Genomic DNA, 23,343 nt, shown 5'->3' on the forward strand with positions numbered 1-23,343 from the left:
GTTCAAACTTTGGCGCTTCCCAAAGCGGGCTGCACAGAACTGCCCGATGGGCGCTCTTCCTTCGGACCCCTCTCTGAAATTCTGACTCGATGCCCTGGGGTGGGCGTGCTCCTAAGAGCTTCACGTGCTCCTAAGAGCTGAAGGGAAGAACTGAGAGGGGGCCTGGCCCAAGTGACCACTACCCTGAATTTACCGGCCCCTCGGGCGCATCTCTGCACGGCGGTCGACCTGCCTTCTGGAGCCTGCAGACGTCAACGCCACCGAGCCCGCGGTAAAGGTTTGTCTGGACGCACCGCCCTACTGTCCTAGTCCGGACACAGCCACCTAGCCCGAGGGTTCCCGCCTCAGGAGGTCGTCCCGCAGCAGGCCGCTCAGGGCGAACAAGGAGACCCCGAGTTGTGGAGGCACCTCACCGCCACCCGGCGGCGCTTCTCCGGCCGCCCGCTGTGGCGTCCGCCCGCAGCTAAAGCCCTGCCCCCGAGAGCCCCAGCTTCCCGGCGGCCCCTGGACACTGTAACCTCTTCACGCCCGGCCCCCGACCCGGGGCTGACCGGTTCGTGACTCTTCTGCCAATCAGAGACGTTTTCTCCAACCAATCACCGTGCGCGAGGTGTCCTCTTCGGCCCTTCGGTCCTTCGGCTCTTCGGCCCTTCGGCTTCTGCGAGTTCTCCGTCTCGGGGCCCTCTCGGGCCTTCTGCACTGCTCTAAAGCGTAGTGCTCACGGGTGGTATTATTTCCTTTTTTTTTTCCCCAGCCACTTCCGGGTCCTGCGTCGCTCCGGAAGCCCGCGAGTTCCGGAAGCCCGGGTAACCCACATTCCGCTAGGAAAAAGCCAAGCTTTCCAGAGTATGTTTCAGAAAAAGTTACGTGGAGCGTGGGCGTTTCGCAGACTCCTAAGGTCAGTGTCTGCCCGAGAGCGCCAGAGTGCAAACCTGAGGTCCTGCTTACAGCCGGGAGGTCTTGGAGTTTCACGGCCTTGTAATTCTCGCCCTTTGCTTCAGTTTCCCTGTTTATTGGCTTCCTGTCTTCCTGGAAGAGGCAAATCAAAGTGTCTTGATTTCGGGAAACGCTGTAAAGCAATTACAAACGCCTACAGACGTTCTTAGGTTCGCGCCATTAAGGGCGGGGGAACACGCAGCTAGAATTGAACCCCTCTGCATTCCACGAATTGCCTTTTTTAGAGAAGGACTTAGATGTGTTTTCCTCTTGAAAAGATTTACTTCTTATCAAAGTCTTTCTAAGAATCATCCAGGATCCAAGCTTTCAGTAAAATCCGAGGATTCTTTTAAAGGGTTACGTGTGGTACAAAAAAAATTGAGTAACTTAAGTGAAAACCCATTTGCTTAGAAGTTTTGGTTTTCTTATGGGAGGAGATACTGAGAATTTTCTTATAAAATTGCGGAGTTATTTCTTGTTGATTCCTTATCAGGAATGTGAAAATCATGAGCATTTTCCTTTGAGTCTTTAAAAGTCATTGTTTGCGTATTTAGTTAGGGACCATTTTCTGTACACGCAACATTTTAGTAAAAGGCTTTTCACAGAATGAGACCTGGTAGTTGAAAGTTCAGGTCTAACGTGTTTTTTGTATTCTGTGGTGTCCCTTGCAAATTTTTATGTAGACACTTTTTAGCCATTACAAGGAGACTGAGGCTCCGTCCACCACAATTTCTAACTAACCACCTACTTGTATGTTAAACTACTCTGATCTTGCCAATAATATCAGTTACTTGTATCCAGATAGATAAGAGTTCAGTGATCTTGAGGCCTTTGAAAGAAGGGAGATAGTGAAATTACTGAACATAAAGAAGAACCTCTATTTTATTTATTTATTCTTTAAAAAGAAAATAAAAGTGTTGGAACATAGAATACTAAACAAAGTCAGGCGATTTGGGTTCTAGTCCCTATTCTGGTTTGCCTTTGTCGAACTTTACCGCTTCAACTTTTATTCTCTTCATTTTTAGAAGTTAGAAATAGCTCTGTGGGCTTAACATTGTTTCATAAAAAAATTCTGTAGAAAGTTCTGGAGCCATGCAGAACAGAGACAAAGCAAGCCAAGTGTCAGCTGTATATTAACAAGAGCAGCTATTTATGTGTTCTGTTTTTATAACAAGGTTCCTGCTTAAAATAATTTATTCGTATCTTTTTAAATTTTTTTTTGTTTTGTTTTTAGTTGTAGATGGACACAATATCTTGATTTATTTATTTCTATGTGGTGCTGAGGATCAAACCCAGTGCCTCAAAGGTGCTGCAGGCGCTCTACCACTGAGCTTCAGCCCCAGTGCTTAATTTATATATTAGACTAAATGATCTGCCTTTCCTTCTAGCGTTGAAATTCTTTTTTCTTAGGACAGTTGTTCATTTGTATTCGACATACATTCATTTGATTATTAAAGTTTTCTAAATTCTGTATTGGTGCTCATAATAATCCTTGCAATAAGGAGCACAAGTATTTTCCATTTTACATATTCAGTATGAACCTTACAATATGTTAGTGGACTTACCCATTGTGACATGTTTAGTAAAGTTGTAGCCCCATCTTTTCCTCACAGCATCATATAATTTTAAAGTTTCTGCTCCTCTTGCCCATAAAACCTTGTGTTTAGATTCCTGTAGCACAAGAAAAGTGTGTACTATGTACATAGTCTGTTTCCAGACAAAAGTTCTACTCTCAGTTGCTTCCTTTTTTCTTCTCTTGATGATCTAGGTTGGACAACCAAGAAATAAATTGCATGTTCTCTTGATCTTTTTCATGTGAAGTGATAGTAGTTTCTAAGCATTCTGTGTCTCTCTTCCACTCATCAAAATGTAGAAGCCTTAGGAGAAAAGCCCTGAATTGGTCTATTTGCCCCATGTCCATTAACCTGGCACTGCCCTTTTAAAGCCTGGCCCCATGGCTTCTATATGTAATAATGGAGGCAGGGAAGGGTAGTATGTGTTTATTTTCTTACCATATTCCCATCTATACAATCAAAATATCCTTTTCTATAATGTTTTTTACTCTATTTAATCTATTTTCTTTACATAAGAACTCTGCCTTCTTACCTGCTTGTCAGTTAAGATAAAATTCCGTTAGGTAAGGTGAGATAAAATGTTGTCATTTCTTTTTCCTTACTATTAAAATATAAAACCCAAGAGCTGTGAAGTCATTCTGTCTCAGTCATGATCTCTCCCTTCCAATGTTCAATGGATGAGTTGGTATCGCCTCTACATTGCATATATAGTATGTGTTCATAATAGGTAAATGATGAAGTGCCTATTTATTTCAGATCTGTTCAGATTTTTGACCACACTTAATAAAAAAAAAAAGAAGAAGAAGAGGTAATGTAGATTAGATACATCCCAGGCAGCATGGCAACTTTACTGCATTTCTTTTCTTTTTCCATCTGACTACACAAAGGAAATAAAATAGTAGAGTATAGGTTCAAAACTTAAGATCTCCAGTAATACTATTTTATTCACATACCCCAGGATGACTCCAAAGAGGGGAGAATTTTTTGCTTTGCATTCTGTGGAATTAAATTTGATCCATGCTTACCAGATATCCATCCTACTCATTTCTTTCTATGTTCCAGTTTTTCTAGTATTTGCCAGAAAGTCAGTAATTGCCAGCTTAGATAATTAATCTTCTCAAGCTTTAATTTTTATATTCTTAAAATAGAGATGATAATACTGTGTTGTATGGATCCAATGAGATAAAGAATTTTAAAAAGATTTTTTTTAAATAATGTGTATTACGTTATGGTTCCTCTTTTGGGGTTTGTTTTTGCTTTTAGTGTTGGGGATTGAACCCAGGAATACTTGACCACTGAGCACATCCCCAACCTGTTTTTATTATTTTTTTTTATTTTTAGATAGGCTCTTGCTAGTAGCTTAGAGTCTTACTCAGTTGATGAGGCTGGCCTCAAACTTGGGATCCTTCTGCCTCAGCCTCTCAAGCCACTGGGATGACAAGTATGTGCTACCATGCCTCTTATTCCACTGCTGATTTGTTTGTTTGAAGAAATTTCCACATTCTTCAGTACCATAAAAGGTGCCATTGAATGTGTATTCCAATAATTTTCAAGACATGGAATTCTATTAAACACTTGGATTGTAAAGACCCTTCTTTTTTTATTTTTTATTTGTTTTAATTAGTTACACATGACAGTACAATGATCTTGACATATCATACATTTGAATCAAATGGGGTATAATTTCTCATTTTTCTGAGTGTACAGGTTGCAGAATCACATTGGTCATACAGTCACATATATACATAGAGCAATAAGACCCTTCTTAAATGTATAGGACATTCTAAATATCCAGTTACTCCATGCATATCATGTAGCTTGTTTGTTCATCCTTGGATTAGAATTTTTGCTGTAGTTTATGTCTCTACTTTTAACACTTAGCCTCTTAAAATAACTACATCTTGCATGTCTATCCTAAAGTGTTTATGTTTGCCTTTTAGGCCAAAAAACACCTATCAGTATACAACACTGGTTCACAGCACGGCTGTGCCACTTCCAGCTGAGTTATTTTACACTACTCATATAATCTCTTTGTTCCCCAGGGTTTTTACTTTAGAGTAAAAATAATAAAAGAACGTCTTTCTTAATATTACAAGGATTAAGTGATTTAATATTTAATTTTGTACATGGCAATTAGCTGTAGTAGTCACTTGTTAGCACTCAATAACCGGTAAATAAGTAGTATATGTTCATTATAGTTGTAAACTAACAAGTTCATTGGGATTGTCTTCCTAATGTTTCCCTCTTTCTGTGAAGGTTCTTTCTCACCTGTCCTGCTCTGATTTCTCTATTTTAGCATTTTCCAAACTCAGTATTCAGCATTATCATTTTTGCAGTTGGAAATGGCTGTTCTTTAAATTTCCTTCCCTTTTCAAGATTTTCTAAAACAGTTCCTGTAAGGATTCTAGGTAGGTAGTAGACATTTTACATTGGCTTCCCCCGTCTACCTCAATGGATGAAGATGATAGTATGGCAAAATGACTTTGTCCAGCCACACAGCCTAAGTGACCTAGGCTAGAACACAAAACTAACCAAAGCCTGGTTAATCCTCTTCCCCTTTTTCGTAAAAACAACTGTTTGTTCCTGCAATATGCTTTCTCTTCCAAAGACTCAGAAATAACAATTTTCCGAAAGAGAAGAGTATAAAAACCTTGGTGTTCTCTTGAAAACATATTTGTGAAACAAGAACAAGATATTATAAATTGTGTTTTAAGGTTTAAAAAGATTATTTTGTGTAATTTTTAAATATTTGATCAAGTACACTATAGCTAAAATAAGGCACTGTTTATTGTATAAGGCAGATTATAATCTTGAACATTGTATTTGTTCTGAGTTTTCTCTAAATGAAAAAATATAATTATTTTCCCTTTTGAGGCAAGCTGCAGTCACTCTAAATTATTTTGAGATAAGTATGTTATTTGAAGCTTATCTTTCATATATACATGAAAAGTTTTTTAGAAAAATTTGTTATATACCCCCTCCACCCGCAAAAGAGAGAAAGAGCTCTTACATTAATTTTGATGAGGATTTCATTGAAGTTAGGAGAAATTTAATCTGAACATTTCTCATGTCTTGGCTATATCCAGATGAGTATCATTAGGATTTATAACTTCAGATATTTATAAACTATTGAAACTTAGTTTATATAGAGTGAAAGGGAAGAAAAACAGAGTAGTTACAAGTCACTTAGCAAGTCTGTGGCAGAAGTGGGATTTGAACTTAAGAGTTGTTGATTTCTAGGCCTGTTCAGTATGCCAGAGGTCACAGTGTACTAATGGGTCTCAGCCATAGCTTTTTCTGTTCTACTCATGTTTGAAATGTGTTCTGGGAATCGGTGTCCTGTTAAATCCCTCTTTGATGCATGTCCCCTTTATTAGTATTGATTTCAATACAATGGACAGTAAATCTATCTGACTACACAAAGGAAATAAAATAGTAGAGTATAGGTTCAAAACTTAAGATCTCCAGTAATAGTATTTTATTCACATACCTCATATGAAATCTTACTCTAAAACTTTTAAAAACCTACAGAGGGATAAAAATGAATATCTGGTCCCATCTACTTCGATTTGGCAGCATTGTCATTCTAAAAATTAGTCAATTATTGTGAAACTGAAAAAGAACAGTCTGACAAGGGGTACATAGGTGAGTATGATAACATACAGATTAATTGTAAATCACATGTTTCTGCTGATAAAGTTTACAAGGCTGTAAATTTAAATGTAGAATTTTTGTAGGCAGTATACATTGACAAATATGTTTAATGGTAATACATCCAGTACTGAGTGTCTCGAAGCAGGTCAATAATAATGTGTATATTGATAGCAGCAATGTAGGAGATGTTACTTGGTATTATAGTGAAAATCCATGTTATCCCCTTAATCATAATTACATTAATATTGACAAGCCCTTGACAATACCCACATTATTATTGATAGATTTCTGTCAATAACATGTTCTTAAATAAAATATATTCATTCATTATTTGTACTATACTCAATAAAAGCTGTACTGTACATCCTGAATTTTCTTTCTTCCTCAGTGAGATAGTCATTTGTTTACTTGAGATGTAGATGAAAAAGTTTCAGTTTGGGGAAATGTAAAACATAAAAGGAAAGTGTAAGTTATTTAAGCAATAAGGTCATTATGTTGCTACTCTTTGTAAGCAAATTTCAGAGTTTTTTTTTCCCCTATGAAGGAAAAGCAATGTGACATGTCTAGTGATAAAATGTCAGCAGGAGACCTTTTTAATAGTTTGTAGTGCTGGATCACTTTGTCTTAAACATATTTATGTGACAAGTTAATCACACTAACACAAGTAGATATACTTTTTATCTGGGCATAATTTTGCCTTAAGCATCTTTTTCACATATCCTTAACACAGTAGAATCCTTCTTTAACCCTAATGTTCTTTATTCTAAATCATCACTTTAATTATTGACTTTTATGTTTGTCTTTGCATGGATAATAAATGTTTCCGTCTTGGTTAGCCTTTTAGAATCTTAAAGTAATATACTTTAGAAAATGGGGGAGAGTGAGTCGCAGGATCACATATTAAAAGTAAGAATAGGGAGAAACATTGTTTTTGGCACTTTGACAAAAATCAATTTGAATTAAATCTGATAGTGTTTGGATTCAGAACAATTCCAATTTTAAAAAGTTACTTTTTTTTTTTTTTTTTTTTTTTACTGTTCAAGTTTGAGCCTACATTAAGGAAACTAGGTACTAATCTAAAAGTACCAATAATATGGTAATTGTTAAAGGTTACTTAAATTCTTGAAAGTAAAGTAGAAATAGACTGACCAGTGTTTGGGCATTAGTACTGGCAATCGGTATAATAATAGAAGTCAGGAAAATATTGACTTACCAAATATATAGGGGATTTTTTTTTAATCCAGAGTAAGGGTGTTATAATCTCCTTTTTGATTGCCATAGTTCTTAGTGAAGTAAGTTAAATTACTTTGACTTAATCAGAAAGTTGTTAGCATCTTCGTTTTGAATTGTAGGAATCCTATAACTGGTCTCCTGGAACAACAGTTTTCCTTTGATTCAGTCTTATTGAACTCTGCCATTAGATTAATCTTTTAAAATTTATACTGTTATATCTCTTCAATGGTTATTCATGCCTACAGAATCAATGCAGTTGCCTTAACATAAATGCTTTTTATAATATGGTTAAACTGGCCCTTCACCCACTCTGATCATGGCAGATGTCTTTTCTTTCACTTCCAGATGACAAATGCAGCCACACTAATGTAGGCTAAATAACCAAGAACACACAGCTCACAGTGATACCCATCCCCAGCTAGACCATGGCCAGGAGCTCACACATTTCAGGGCTTTTGCATAACCTGTTCCTTTGCCCCAAATATCATTTTTCTCTTTTCTGTTTGGAGAGTTTTGTGAACTTTTATAGTGTTTTCATATTTTAAGATCCATTTTTTACTTCGGAGATCAATGGCCAGTCCTGATTACAATAGCATCCTATTTCTTTTAAAATGCTTGAATCAAAGGAAGTTAACTGACAGTTAAATATTTATGTAGACTCTCCGGTACCTAGGAGAATGCCCCACATTTGATAGATGCTCAATAAATATTGGTTCAGTTGAAGAACTATTTGTCAGAGAATTAGAATTAACTAAAAAACAAACTTTGCATTATATTATGAATAATTTTATGTGATTTAAAAGCATTTTTCTGTGTTTCACACCATTTGTGGAAGAATCTTATTATATAACAGTAGAAGGAAGAGAATTTTATAGTCTGATTAATTGAACTTCTAGTTGGGAGAGGGCTGGGTAAAGTTGGGATGAGGGAGAGGGAAACTAAATGTAGTTATATGTTGATGAAGAACCCAAGGTTGCAAGTTTGTCTTGGACTGTCTGTACCATGTCCTGTGGAGCAGAGCACCCTGGAGTCAGATATTATCAGTGTGCATTCCTGAGGTTTCTTTATTTCTAGATAATAGTCACAGCCATGTTAGTGGGGATTAAGTAGCCAAGGGAACTGGAACCCATCCCTGTTCTGTAGAAATCCCGCTATATCTGCTTTCAGAAAAGATGCAAGTTAAAAGTTGGATATGCCCCACTGGATCATGTCCCTGCTCCTCCTGCCTTTCCCTCCTACATGTACACATAGTGGTGACATCATGTTCATGGATTACCCACAATTATATTTTCGTGGTATAGTCACTACTTCCTGGGGAAAAATTCCTTTTACACAGGTTTACTAAGGCATTAGTATTAGTAATTAAGATTTCAGTCTTTTACAATGAGATTTGCCAAAATCATTTCAAGTCTTGTTCTTTTTATGCTCACCCCTAACTAAAGCAGCAACAATATAGTAATAATACTGCTTTACAGTTTCCAAACCATTTCCATAACATCTAGTTTAATCTCAACAACCTGATGAGGTAGCTGTTATTTCCCACTTTTCAGAGAAGACTCTAATGCTAATGATTTTTCCCACTTTTCAGAGAAGACTCTAATGCTAATGATTTTTTTTAAAAGTACATAGCACATAAGTGCCAGAACTGGAACTTGACTTTAGGCTTGTTTGATTTTAAATCAGCTTTTTCCACTCCTTCACAGTTGCTTGAAGAGGAATGTAGAGCATGATGGAAGTATTACACATTGTTGAACTGTGATGTGTAATGGACAGTGTTTACTCTATGTTTATAACAAAAAGAAGTCACAAAAATAACTAGTTTTGGAAAATAAGGCGTAAGACAAAAACTAGAGAACCATTATTTGTCTGAAGGAGAAAAGACTGAAGAGCAGTTTAATAATAAGTCTTTTGGGTAGGTTAAAGAATCTTAAGCAAGGAAGAGAGTGAGCCCAGCTGTTCCTAATCTACACTGAGGCCAGCCCTAAGGAGGAAAAAAGGAAAGAAAAAAATGTTAAACTGTAACAGAAAGGATAAGAGAATTTCTTTTATAAAGTATTGTTAAATATTAGATCTGTTAGAGACTGTGTTAAGTCTCCTTTTCTGGCAGTCATTAAACATTTCTATCTTAACTAAATGTTCTAAAGTATGATTCTTGCAGATAGGAGTGTTTTGAAATGCCTGATCCCTCTGAAAGACCACTCCTTTTAATGAGTTTCTCACTAAATATTAATAAGGAACCTGAGAACCAGATATCTTCCCAACTCATCCGGTTCATCTGGATGCACTCACAGGCTGTGGAGGGTGTACACTGATTAGCTACCAGACTAGTCATTGTATTGCATGTAAGTTCAGCAAACACTGAGCAGCTACTATGAGCCCATCATTACCGTAAATTCTAGAACTATAAGATTTGGTCTTCATCAGCGACAATCTGGAACTCTCTGGACTCTAGTATTTATAAGGCAATCCAAAGGAAAGCCATCTGATCCAACACTGGGACTGTGGGATCAGATGGCTTTCCTTTGGATGTGGGATCAGACTGTTGAAATTACATTGGTATCAAGTATGGTTAGAACTTTCCAAGAGTAGTTTGACAATAAGAGAGTTCCCCTTATCTTGCTGACCACAGAATATGAAATCTGGGGAATATTCAGAGTCATAGATGCTCTTACAATAGAAGAATTACTTATGCCACATTCCGACATCCTGAATTATAGAATTTTGCTTGAGGAAAACTGAGTTTGGTGTGGCAGTTTGTAGGTGGCAGATTATTTGAGAAATAAGGCATTTCTTCTTAACCTAACTTATGTTTAAGGAAAGAAAATGTATTCTCATGATAGGAATCATAGTACAAACACTTGAGAGCCCAAGTAAATGGCATAAATTGTTGCTGCTGGAGTTAAAAATCGTAAGGATCAATGGGAACTGGGTATAGTTATGAAGAAGTTTTCACAGAGAATGTTGAAATAGAGTTGGAATGTGGAAAGGCAGATATAGTTCAGAAAAGTGAAACTAGCTGGAAAGAAAGATAAGTAGTTTAGGTGTATGAGAAAAGGCACAAAGGTGTGACTGAAAGATGCTCTGGAGCTAAAGGCTCCTTTGGGGAATGGTGGGTTATGAGGCTGCAGAGATGGAGACAGGCTGGGGTGACCTTAGGTGTGAGATCTTGGTGTTTTATCCTGAGAGTAATAATAAGGTAATTTGGTAAATATGGGCAGATAATTTTGTTAGTTTGGTTTAACTTATAATGTTTTTTTTGTGATTTTTTCCTTCGGTTCCATAAATGATGTAAGTAAATTAGAGAAAATTTGTTAAGTGCAGGAAAAAGGAAGAAAACTAATAACCTTACTGATTTGTGTATGTTTGGAATTTGAAATTTTTGTTGAAATATTATTTATGCCTTTGAGAATCTGGGGTGCTATACACTTCTGTTGTGGCCTTAGTTGTCTGTGTATTTGTCTGCCTCCCTTCTTAGACTGCACCCAAGCACCTGTTGCAACCAGGATGTACCCATACTTAACAGAGTTTGTGGAATCAGTGAATTATCTTAATCTCACAAGGACTACTTAATAGAAGATAGGGAAACCCTGTGTCTATGAAAGATTTGGAAAAAAAAAAAAAGGATTTTGCTTTGAACTTGATTAGTCCAGTAGTTCTCAACATCATCAGAGAATTTATTAAATATGTAAATTCTTAGGTCCCACTGCAGATCTATTGAATCACAGATCCTGGAAATGAGGCCCAGCAGTCTAACAAGTTCTCCAAGTAATTCTGATGAATTCTTTTAAGTTTAAAACCCACTACATGAGAGGGACAATGAGACTAAAGGGTTGTGATGAAGATCACAACATACAAAATTGAATGCCTTGAGATATCTAGATATGTGTATCTTTGTCTCAAACTATTAGAATAAGATATTTATACAAAGAAAGCTGAAGGCATTATAAATAGGATCTACCTATTTTATTTAGATCACTGCCTTCGTGATTTTAGCATTTAATTAGATCAAATAGATATTGGGCTTACCTACCAAAAGGGCCCCAGATTTACAGAAATCTCAATCTGTATTTTTTTGTCCTATATTCTGCCTACTGAACTTTTTCATTTAGATGTCTCATATGAGTATAAGATCTCTAAAATTGCACGTATTATCTTTTCCTTACTGTTTCAGAGAATTGGATTACCATTTGCTCAGTTTTTCAAGTCAATTATTTTTTACTCAGTTCTTACCAAATAGCATCAATTTACTACCTCATAGCTCTCAAAGATGTCTTTTTCTTTTTATCACACATTGATACTTGTCTAATTATTAGACCATATTAATTTCTCACTAGATCATCTTTACAACCTCTTAAGTGGGCACTATGCCTCCAGTCCTACTCACAGCCTCAAATCCATTCTCTGGTGGCCAGAAAAAGCAGTCTGAAATGCAGATCTGATTAGTTCCTTGTTTACAACTTTTCAGTGGCTCTCCATTACCTTCTTGAGGACATGCAACCTCTTCAGTGTGGCATGCAACCTCTTCACACCTTTAGGATATGTTTTCTGCTTTCCTTCAAGCCTTATCTCTTGTTCTTGCATCTCCATTTCCTTTGTCATTCCCTCTACTTAGCATAATGTTTTTACTCTCCTTTACCAGACTGACACTGCTGTTTAGATACTACCTCTCTAGGAAGCCTTCTCTGACCTTCTGATTTATAGTTGTTTTACATAGTGCTCTGAAATTTCCTTTGCCTATCACTTACTGCATCTTACTGTATTAGCTTATTTTTTCGTATAGCAGATCCTTGCTTTCCTCCTGCCCTCGCCTCAGTAGATTATAGGTTCCTCAGGGTTGATACTGGCTGTGAGACTATTATATTACCATCTCTAACATATTAAATTAGCAGATATACCACAAACATGGTAACATAAATAAATAATAAGTGTTGTTTTGGGTATGACAATTTGAAATAGTTTTAAAGTTTAATGGATAGAAATTGTATTTTTTACCCCAAACATTCTACCTACTCATTTATCCATTCATCTTGTATTTGTAGAATATCCTCTATGTACCAGGAAATGTGGTAGTTGCTATGTATAACTGTATTCAGTTTTGAAATATGCCAATAATCATTACATCAGTGTTTATCGTCTAGTAGAGGAGATAGAAAATTAAACATTAGTTTGTATACAGAGCGTAGAGACCTAGAAAGAGGAAGAATAGAATGTGATGGAAAGAAGTAGAAGGGGCAGCTAATCCAAATTTGGAGAGTGAGGAAAAAGTGATGCTTGAGCTAATACCTAAAAACAGGGTAGATTTCTCAGTTAAAGAATGGGAACATTGTGTTGCACCCAAAAAGAAGAGATGGTAAAATCCACTAGTGAAAAAGAGAAGGTCGCATTTTATGACTAGGTGTCAGTGCTTTAAGAGGGAAAGCAAGCTTGATATGCTTGGGGAGGTTTGTGTTGACGTTGAAGTGGGGAGAATGCACTGAAAGTGACAGAGTTAGATAGACCAATGAGATGTAATGGTCAGGGACATCTAGAATTTAAGAGAAAAGTTGTGGGGGACATAGGGTAATATGTGGATTAGCAAAATACTTTGGCAAAGAATCAACAGTGTTAGCAATGCATTGGATCGATAGAATGAGGAAAAGGAGCGCTCTCTTTTTAACTTCTTCTTTCTTTTTTATAGGTCCCAGCAAGTATGAGGCAAGGATTTCACAGAGGAACTTGTAGAAAAAGTCTCCATTGCCATAGTAGAGGGCTGTCAAGTCTTGAAGGAGCTGCAGGAAAGGGGAAAAGGTGAGATCTCCCCAGAAGGCTCTTGGCATTTATGGGTGAGAAGCATTCCTGTCATCTGTCTGGCCTAATAGAAAACAGCACTGTTATTCAGTGGTCATTTTTGTTTCCTGTACTTGATCTTGTTGAGCAAAAAAATCTCCTGCCACTAAGTCATCTAGGATCTGGTAATGTTAAAACTGACCCCTTGAAAACATCTTCTGTTGTCAAATGTACTCCCCACTTCAAGAAGTACAAGTTTATTTTAAGATATGCGTCTCAGTCCTTTTACTACTGACAAATTAAATTTAATCTCTTTTTGGTTAAAATCATAATAGAATTTGAAAGGACTTTAAAGGTGTTTTTTTTCTTCATCCCTTTGTTTTTTAAGTGAAGAAACCAAGGTAGAGAGGATCAGCTGAAATGATTTGTCCAAGATTTCATGGCCAGCTAGTAACGTTGACTCTCAGCAGGATCCATTTCTCCTTCTCCCACTCTGAGTGTTATCTTAGAGTAGTGGACTTCTCAAAGGCTTTGAAAACATGATTAAATTTATTGTGTTGAGAGCCCAATTTACATTTTTCACCTTTATTGAGTTGTAATAGACAAATAAAAGTTATGTAAATTCAAAGTAAACAAAATGAATATTTCATGTGCATGTGCATTGTGAAATGGCTACCACAGTCAAATTAACACATTCATCACTCATCATTACTTAAAATGCTGCATGTGAGAGAGAGAAAGAGATGGGGACACTGAAGATCTACTGTCTTAGCAAATTTCAAGTAAACAATGCAAAATTAACTGTAGTCACCATGCTACATATTAGCTCCCCAGAACTTGTTCATCGTATAGTTGAAAGTTTGTACCCTTTGGCCAACATTACCCAATTTTTCCCACTGTCAGCATTTGCCAGTTTATAACAAAATTTGAAATATCAAAACTGGTCTGTATACTTAAGTATAGAACTTTAATTATGTTGGGTTGCACATAATGTGTTTTAAGCCATTCATACCTAGCTAATCATTAATTAGCTTCTTATATTTCACTTTTTTCCTTTAGCACCTATTTGTTGCCATCATCTATTTTTTAAATTATTATAGCATATGTCATTATATATTATAGATATTTTTCTTTTAGTACTTCACAATGTATATATTTTTATTACTTTAACAATGACACTTCTGCATTCTTATGGCTTCATGGTAAGATTTAGTAGCTTTTTTTTGGCAGTAGTATAACAGAAGAATAAACACATTGTTCATTTATTTTTCTGACTTATTTAAACATAAAATGTATTTAAGAAAGATTAAGTGGCTGTTTGAAAAATATAATTTTAGCTATGTGAGGTGGTGCATGTTTCTAATCCGAGTGACTCTAGAGGCTCACAAGTTTGAGGCCAGCCTCACCAGCTTAGCAAGTTTCTCAACAACTTAGTCCTGTCTCAAAATAAAAATTAATAGGACTGGCGTGTAGCTTAGTGTTATGGTGCCTGTGGATTTAATCTCCAGTATCACAAAAAAAGAAAAAGAAAGAAAAGAAGAAAAATTATTTATACCTTTGGAGTCAATAGAAAAACTAGAAATTAAACTGAGATACCATCCATTGGTGTATTCTGAATAGTTCATTATATTCATATATTCATATATTTCTCCAGAAGTCATGTTACTGAGCCTCATCACAGTTTGAGGATTTAATATTTTTCTTCTAGAATATCTGACAAGGAGTATTACTTAGAAGTATGTTTGTAGAAACAGGGTACAACAGCTTTTCTTTTCTTTTTTCTTGTTTTTTAGCTGTCATTCCTTTCATGAGGAGGGCCAAGAAGAAAACAAAAAGTAATAGAAAAGAAAAGGGAGAACAAAAGAAAGGAAGAAAGAAGAGAGAAAAGAGAGAGAAAGAAGTTCCAAGTAAGAAGTGATTGCCTGCCTTAAGGTTTTACACTACTGAAACGCCTGTCTTCTGTGCCCCTGTGTAATTTGTGAATCAGTTTTAGTTTTCCAAGTGGAAGTGGAAGAGATAGTATGATATTATAACAATTTGATGATATTCCCTAATTTTATTTTTTTTCCTAGAGACCTTCAGAGAGGACATGGCACCCAGAGAAGAGAATACAAAGAGTACAGACAGAGTACTCAGAATAAGTCAGTTGGATGCGCTGGAACTAAACAAGGCCCTGGAGCAGCTGGTTTGGTCCCAGTTTACTCAGTGTTTTCATGGATTTAAGCCAGGCCTATTTGCTCGCTTTGAACCAGAAGTGAAAGCGTTCTTGTGGCTTTTTTTGTGGAGATTCACCATCTACTCTAAAAATGCTACTGTGGGACAGTCAGTTTTGAATATTCAGTACAAAGACAGTTTTTCCCAGAGCCTGAGATATCAGCCACCAAGTAAAAACCAGAAAATCTGGTATGCTGTCTGTACCATTGGTGGGAGGTGGTTAGAAGAACGATGCTACGATTTGTTTCGAAACCATCATTTAGCATCCTTTGGGAAACTTAAACAGTGTGCAAATTTTGTGGTTGGACTTTTGAAATTAGGTGGGTTAATTAATTTTTTGATTTTCCTTCAACGGGGAAAGTTTGCAACTTTGACAGAACGTCTTCTAGGCATTAATTCTGTATTTTGCAGGCCCCAAAATGCCCGAGAAGTTGGCTTTGAGTACATGAATAGGGAACTTCTCTGGCATGGTTTTGCTGAGTTTCTAATTTTTCTCTTACCACTTATCAATATCCAGAAATTGAAAGCCAAGTTATCCTCATGGTGTATCCCTCTTACTGGTGCTTCTAATAGTGACAGTACATTAGCCACCAGTGGCAAAGAATGTTCTTTGTGTGGAGAGTGGCCCACCATGCCTCACACCATAGGATGTGAACATATCTTCTGTTATTACTGTGTTAAGAGTAGTTTCTTATTTGACATGTACTTTACTTGTCCTAAGTGTGGCACAGAGGTACATAGTGTACAGCCACTGAAATCAGGAATTGAGATGTCAGAAGTGAATGTTCCTTAGAAAGTAAAATTGTTTCCTTTGAGGAAAACTGTATTATGTATAAATTCTTAATATTAGTCATCCTAAGTATGGTACTTAGATGTCTCTTATAAGGCTGGTACTTCCCAGTCAACGTCTTCTCTTCCTTTGGAGAGATGACTAAATTCTAATCACTGTAAACCACATGATTCTAAATATATTATGTAAAATATTTTAAATTATTGCATTCAATTTTTAATATCAGGAATAAAGGAGAGTTTTTGTCATATGACTACCAAGAAAGAGTTGGGTTACACTGGGATGTGTATAGATTTATTTTCAGAGATGATAAAATATCATAATCTGACAATGATAAGGCCCTGTTTAAACTTTAAGATTGTAATTTTAAACTTTTCTCTGAAGCCAGTTTTCAAGAGGTTCAGTCCATAGCTGTTGGACCCCTTCACAGTTGACTTCTTAGGTATAAAAAGTAAAAATTGCTTAAGGCAGTTAGAAGTGAGGCTACAGGGGACACCTGGCAAGAAGAATATTATTTCCTGGATCTCTTTCTTTAGTCTTTGATTCAGAGCTTATGTTCTCAGCAAGAATATTGGTAGTTTTATGAAATACCAGAGGTCTTTAGCATAGTAATAATACAGGAGTACATATCAAGATGTACTTTGCTCCTTTTCTCTGCATTTTTCACTTAGAAGTTAAAAATTAATGTTTTGCTAAATAATAATCACATGAAAATATTTGGACAGTTTTTAAGTTACTTTAACAAAATAATGGCACTGATTTTTAAACAAGATATCAATTTTTTTGTGCTTTGACAATAAATCAAAATATAAAATAAAATAAATTGTGCTTTGATTAAAATATACATATACATGTATATACAGACATATGTTAGAAATAATTCACATGTAGCTAAAGTTGGGCGTAGGATAGTCATGACTACTCTGAAAGAATTATTACACAGGTGAAACACAACACAAGCATATTAACTTTTTTCTTTTTTTTTTTTTAATTCTTAAAGTGGAATAGAATTAGCATGAGCAGTGATTTGTCTCAAGTTATTCATTATATAGTAAGCACTTTCCTAGAATAAATATAGTACAGTGAAAATACAGGAAAACTTGTTCATTTTTCTCTTCACCTTCCATTCAGCAAACACTTAGGTGCCAGGTACTGAGGAAGCTACTGTGAATATAATGGTGAGTACAGGAAAAATAGTCATCATCATGTAGTTTACCTTGTGTGATTAAATGGATTTTTGAGTTTAACTTTGGTTTAATTTAAATAAGATAGCCAATTAATTTTGTTGTTTGAATGTAAGAGTTTTTCATATATTACAAAGTTCACCTTTTTTCTTCTCTAATTTTAAAACATTATTGTTAAAAACTTAGGAAAAAATGAAATTTTCATTTTTTTATCCACCGATCATCACAGTATACTGGTTCATTTGATGGTACACACATTTCTTATTTACAAAATCATTTAACCTCTGTCATTGGGCATTTAGATTCTATCTACTTTCTATAGTAAATAAACACAGTGAAGAATCTGGAATATCGTCAGGCCTCTTAGTTTCCACGATATAAACCAATCCAGATTGAATTGGCAAAAAGGAAAATAATTTATTGAATTATCTCAGTGAAGGATCCGCATGTACACTGCAGGGCCAGTCTGGTTATACGTGCTCAAATAATCGTCTTCGAATAGTCTCTCGGCCATAATTTTATGATAAACACTGTACATGGTATGAGGGATATGAACTCAGGTTCAACCTGTGCAGTTCAGTTAGATGTAGTCTGGGCAATGCACTTAATCTCTACACTGGTACATTGTGAGGCTTGTGTTTAAGATATAATAGTAGTTCCTTCCATTAATGGTAATATTCTGAGTTGGCTTCATTCTCAGGCAAAATGATGTCCACTTTTGATGCTTAAGGTTTATATTCTGCCAGCTTTCTGATTCCACTGAAATGACATTCCTCTTCCTGGTAGTTCCAGCAAGAGTTCTGTATTATTGGTCTGTCTTGGATTACACACATTTCTAAACCAGTTACCACAGGAAAAGTGATAAAAAATACTGTTCCCACTTACTCAAATGTTGCTGACATTCCCTATGTATACAACATGAACCTAATGGTGCTGAGGGGAGGCTGCTCATCACAGAAAACCAAGCTGCTCTTATAAGAAGGATGGATACTGGGTAGATAAAAAGAAGAGATCACTAATAAAGTTTACATTTGTCCTTATTATACCTAAAGTCCATTTGCAGTCTCATTTTCCAGTGACCTAGTTTATACTGATATTAATAAACAACTGTCTTAGAATACAGGTTTGAAATGATTAAATGAAGTCAAGATTTTGTTAAACCAACAATTTTATTGTTATTGTTATTTGATAGCTGAGTAAACTCTAAAGTAGATGCCCCTATTTTAATTTTAACATGAGAACATAGTACTTTAAATGCTAGCTAATAAAGTTGTCAATTTTATGGAGTCTTTTTTTCTTTTCTCCCCCTTTAGACTGAGTTGCACTGTGTTGTCCTGATCTCAACCTCCTAGGCCTAAGTGATCCTTCTGCTTCAGCCTCCCCAGTAGCTGGGGCTACTTTTTAAATTTTTAAAAAAGCTCTATTTAACATTTGCAACCTTCAGAACCTTGAGTTCAGAAACTGAATGAATGTTTTGTTCTTCATTGGATAACCAGAACCTTTAGTTCTAGCATACCAATATAGAAATCTTAGCCAAATAAATAAACTTAGTGTCGCAGATTGAGCCCTATGGAAGCAGAGGTTCAAAGTGATTGGAAATGCTAGACAGACGCAGTCATTTTTCAGTATTGGTGGGAGATAGGTTTTAGAATCTCTGCAGGTATACCAAAATTGCAGGTGCTCAAGTTCCTCATATAAAATGGCAGAGTGTTTGCATATAACCATATACATCCTCCCATATACTATAAATCATCTATAGACTACCTGTGATACTTAATGCACTATAAATAGTTATGATGTATTGTTTAGGGAATAATCTGAAAAATGCTTTACATATTCAGTACAGATGTGATGTTATTTTAATATTTTTTAATCTGTGATTGCTTGAATTTGCAGATGCAGAAGGAAGCTGTGAACACAGAAATCTATAAATCAAGGATCCACACCTTGAAAGGAAAAGGCAGAAAAGTAGGGAAAGACAAAAGAAATGGTAGATTATAATGCAGGCCTGATAAAACTTAACCAACCCAGAGAGGACCTCTAGAACTGGTATTCTCTCTATTAGTCACTAGGTAGGGGCTGCCCTGGGAAGGCTGTGACCACAGGCATTGCAGTTTCCTGCAGTAATAGCAGACCTTGAAGGAGCTAACAGCTGGAGGCAGTCTGCTGACCACACTCCACAGCTGGGCAGCAAGTGTATCCTTGAAGGAGGAATTGAGTGGCATGTATTAGTGTGTCTTGCAATTGTGTTTCCATTTTTTTTCTTTATAGTTTTTTTTTTCCCCCTTTCTTTCTTTCTTATAGGATGCTTGACATACCACACACCAGTGGAAGGTAATCAGTGAATTTATGACTGACTGAAATACTCTCGTGCTTGCTCCCGGAGCTCTGCCTCACTGTAGATAGCCAGGCCTCTTGGGCACATTACAGTTCCAGAGACTCCGTTCAGTCCTGGCCTCCCTGGGCAATGCCAAAAGACTATATTTTTAACACTGAGGCAACTGATTCTACTGCCCAGTGACTTCAGGGCTCAACAGGGAGGAAAACTGGATCATATTTAGCTACATGGGTTTCTTCTTTAGCCTCAAGAATCAAACCATCAGTTATAAGTTTTCCCTTTGGAAAATAAAAACTTTTACACTAACATTTTTTTCTTTTTTCTCCCATGCAACTTATTCTTAATTCAGGTTCTCTACTTGTGTATTTAAAATATCCAAGTGGCTTCAGTAATCATCTCTAAATTTCAAAGCTAACAATCAGAGCTAACACAAAGCATGTCCTACTTTCCAGCTCCCAACTCCCCTGCCTTTGATGAGTGACTGGGTTTTGGACTGGTTTATTTAACATTAAGATTCCATTTGTTTGCCTATAACATGGATGCTCAGTAGTATCTACCTCTTAGGTTAACAATCAGAATTAAGTCATTCTTTTTATTTATTGAGCTCCTACAGACATTCTGTACTGAAAGATGTATTCATAAAACCCCTGTTCTCACGGAGTTTACATTCTTGGAGGAGAGACTGACAAACACATGCATAAGATAATTGCTGATGTTGGAAGTACTCTGAAGAAAATGTAGTTTCATAGATTCCATACAACAACAGGCTGAGGAAATAGAGTGATGCTGTATTAAATTGCATGTATAAAAGAAATCAACATGAAAATAAGTATTGCATATTGAGAAAGCCTTCAAAATATATTAGCACTTAAAAACAAAACTTGACTTAATCATTTGGAACATTACCTTTTTAAAAATATTTTTCATTGTAATAACTATTTATTTTTTTAATGTAGTGCTGAGGATTGAACCCAGTGCCTCACACACGCTAGGCAAACATTCTATTGAGCCACAATCTCAGCACCTGGAACATTACCTTTTAACCAAAAGATGTTTTTCCTAATAGCATGCACGCAATAAGTGACATGTTACTGTTTTTAAAAAAAATGATATTTTTATTAAATTAAATTGCATGTATGAAAGTCCTCTGTAAGATGAAATTTAAAAAAGACCTAAGGAGATGGGGAGAAAGCCAAGAAGAAGAGTATTAGGATAAAGAATGGCAGGTGCCCAACTTCTGAGATGAAAGTCTTTTATGCGCTTAAGAAATGGAAAGAAATTAACATGAGTAAAAGAAGGACAGGTGAGGTGAAAGGTCATGGAAGGCCATGCAGACCTTGAGGAAAAGAAAAATCTCGATTTATTTCCAAGTATGAAGAAGCAGTATAAAGATTATAAGCAAAGAAGTGAGTTGATAAAATTTTACATTTTTCCAGGATATCTGGGTAATTTGTGAGGAGTTATAAATATAAGTAAGAAAACCAGATCAAAGATTATAGGGAAGAGTAGCCAGTATGAGCCATGATTGTCCTTTCTATTAGGTTTGTAGTACTTCAGCAGTAGAAGTACTTAATTAACTTCAGTAGATTTTCATAGATTCCATACACCAAAGTTCATACACTTGGCAGAGTTCTCAAGATCATATTTAAAGACTGCTTTATTTTGAATATTAATGAACTCTCACCAACAGAGTAAAAATAATTAATAAAAGGAAGGAGAAAAATCTATTTTATAAAAAGCCTATTTATAATAACAATTATGGGCTACTTGGTATCAAATTTAAAAAAAAAATTAAAGACTGTAATCTAGTAAAAGAGTAGGAATAAAAAGGCTCTGAGGACTGTATAATTGTAGTTTTTAATGACCTTGTCTCATCAATAAAAGCTACCCCATTTTCTTTATAATTTGGTTAAGAAGGCAGGAAAATAAGTATTGCTATATTTAAGAAAGCCTCCAAAATATACTAGCACTTAAAAACAAAAACTTGATTTAATCATTTGGAACATTACCTTTTAACCAAAAGCTGTTTTTCCTAATAGCACTCAGTAAGTGACATGTTTCTGTATTAAAAAAGGATATTTTTAGCAACATAAAACATACTTTCTACTCAAACCAATTGGTCCTATTGTCCATAGAATCCATGGTCTTAGGTTCTCAGGAACTAAACTTACTATGTAGCAAATATTTATACAAACCTAGTATGTAGTGTATGTTTATGTTCATAACCACAAATAAGTATTTTGCTTTCTTGTCCTTTATCTTCAAAGAAATGCAAATCATGTAACAGGAGAAATTTCCTTCATTTTCCCAGGTAATCTCTTTATTTCCTTTTTTTTAGGTTCTATAAACTAATACATTCGAAATTAAGTAGTATGGATTATTATGAGGTAACTTAGTTATAAAGAAGTTAAATAACATGCCCAGATTCATAGAGCTGGTAAAAGTAAAGATGTAAACCTAGACCATCTTGGTCCATAAACCCTGGTTAAAATTATGTCTCATACACTGACTCCTGATTCCTGTGAAATTCTTTTTTTATTATTATTTATATATGACACTGGAATGTATTACAATTCTTAATATACATAAAGATCACAATGTTTCATATCTCTGATTGTAAACACAGTATATTCATACCAATTTGTGTCTTCATACCTGTACTTTGGATAATAATGATCATCACATTCCACCATCATTAATAACCCCAAGCCCCCTCCTTTCCCTCCAACCCCTCTGCCCTATCTAGAGTTTGTCTATTCCTCCCATGCTCCCGCTCCCTATCCCACTATGAATCAGCCTCCTTATTTCAAAGAAAACATTCGACATTTGGTTTTGGGGATTGGCTAACTTCACTTAGCATTATCTTCTCTAACTCCATCCATTTATCTGCAAATGCCATGATTTTATTCATTTATTGCTGAGTAATATTTCATTGTGTAAATATGCCCCATTTTTTTTATCCATTCATCTACTCAAGGGCACCTAGGTTGGTTCCACAGTTTAGCTATTGTGAATTGTGCTGCTATAAACATTGATGTGGCTGTGTCCCTGTAATAATGCTGTTTTTAAGTCCCCAACTTCCTTAATAAGACTCCTGTGGCGTAAGAATTAAAATCAAGAATCAATAAGTCAAGAATCAAACTAAAAAGCTTCTCGGAAAAAGAAACAGTCTGTGAGGTGAATAGAGAGCCTACATCTTGGGGAGCAAATCTTTACCCCTCACACATCAGATAGAGCACTAATCTCTAGAGTATATAAAGATCTAAAAAAGCTAAACACCAGAAAAACAAATAACCCAATCAATAAATGGGCCAAGGACCTGAAATGACACTTCTCAGAAGATGTACAATCAATCAATCAACAAATACATGGAAAAATGTTCATCATCACTAGCAATTAGAGAAATGCAAATCAAAACCACTCTTAAGATTTTATCTCACTTCAGTTAGAATGGCAGCTATTAAGAATACAAGCAATAAGTATTGATGAGGATGTGGGGGAAAAGGTACACTCACACACTGCTGGTGGGACTGCAAATTGGTGCAGCCAATATGGAAAGCAGTATGGAGATTTATTTCCTATTCTCAAGAGAAAAAAAAAAGGAAAACTTGTGATTTATTTTTTTTTTTTTTTAATTTAAAAATAAGCACTATT

The 23,343-nt window shown here is 35.8% G+C and overlaps 1 protein-coding gene across 2 annotated transcripts; it reads left to right on the forward strand.

Annotated features, from left to right (window-relative positions):
- The first annotated feature begins 677 nt into the window (after positions 1-677).
- Positions 678-19,997, forward strand: Pex2 (peroxisomal biogenesis factor 2). 2 transcript variants are annotated; one of them, XR_003585096.3, is made up of 5 exons: positions 678-898; positions 13,075-13,184; positions 14,957-15,070; positions 15,236-17,345; positions 19,248-19,997. XR_003585096.3 is itself a non-coding variant. In XM_027952343.3 (4 exons), exons 3-4 carry the CDS (start codon positions 14,971-14,973, stop codon positions 16,168-16,170), a joined length of 1,035 nt encoding a protein of 344 aa, XP_027808144.1. In that variant the 5' UTR covers positions 678-898; positions 13,075-13,184; positions 14,957-14,970; the 3' UTR covers positions 16,171-18,633. The 2 variants fall into 2 exon arrangements, 1 of the variants encoding a protein (XP_027808144.1); XM_027952343.3 differs by lacking the exon at positions 19,248-19,997 and having other exon boundaries at positions 15,236-18,633.
- Positions 19,998-23,343: the final 3,346 nt, after the last annotated feature.

The sequence above is a fragment of the Marmota flaviventris genome, chromosome 15, assembly GCF_047511675.1.
Source record: "Marmota flaviventris isolate mMarFla1 chromosome 15, mMarFla1.hap1, whole genome shotgun sequence".
NCBI classification, from domain to species: domain Eukaryota; kingdom Metazoa; phylum Chordata; class Mammalia; order Rodentia; family Sciuridae; genus Marmota; species Marmota flaviventris.

Coding starts and splice junctions, on each gene's coding strand:
- Pex2 (XM_027952343.3), top strand. CDS start 14,971: ATGAGGAGGGCCAAGAAGAAAACAAAAAGTAATAGAAAAGAAAAGGGA. Junction 15,071..15,235: donor GAGAGAGAAAGAAGTTCCAA/GTAAGAAGTGAT, acceptor TTTTTTTCCTAG/AGACCTTCAGAGAGGACATG.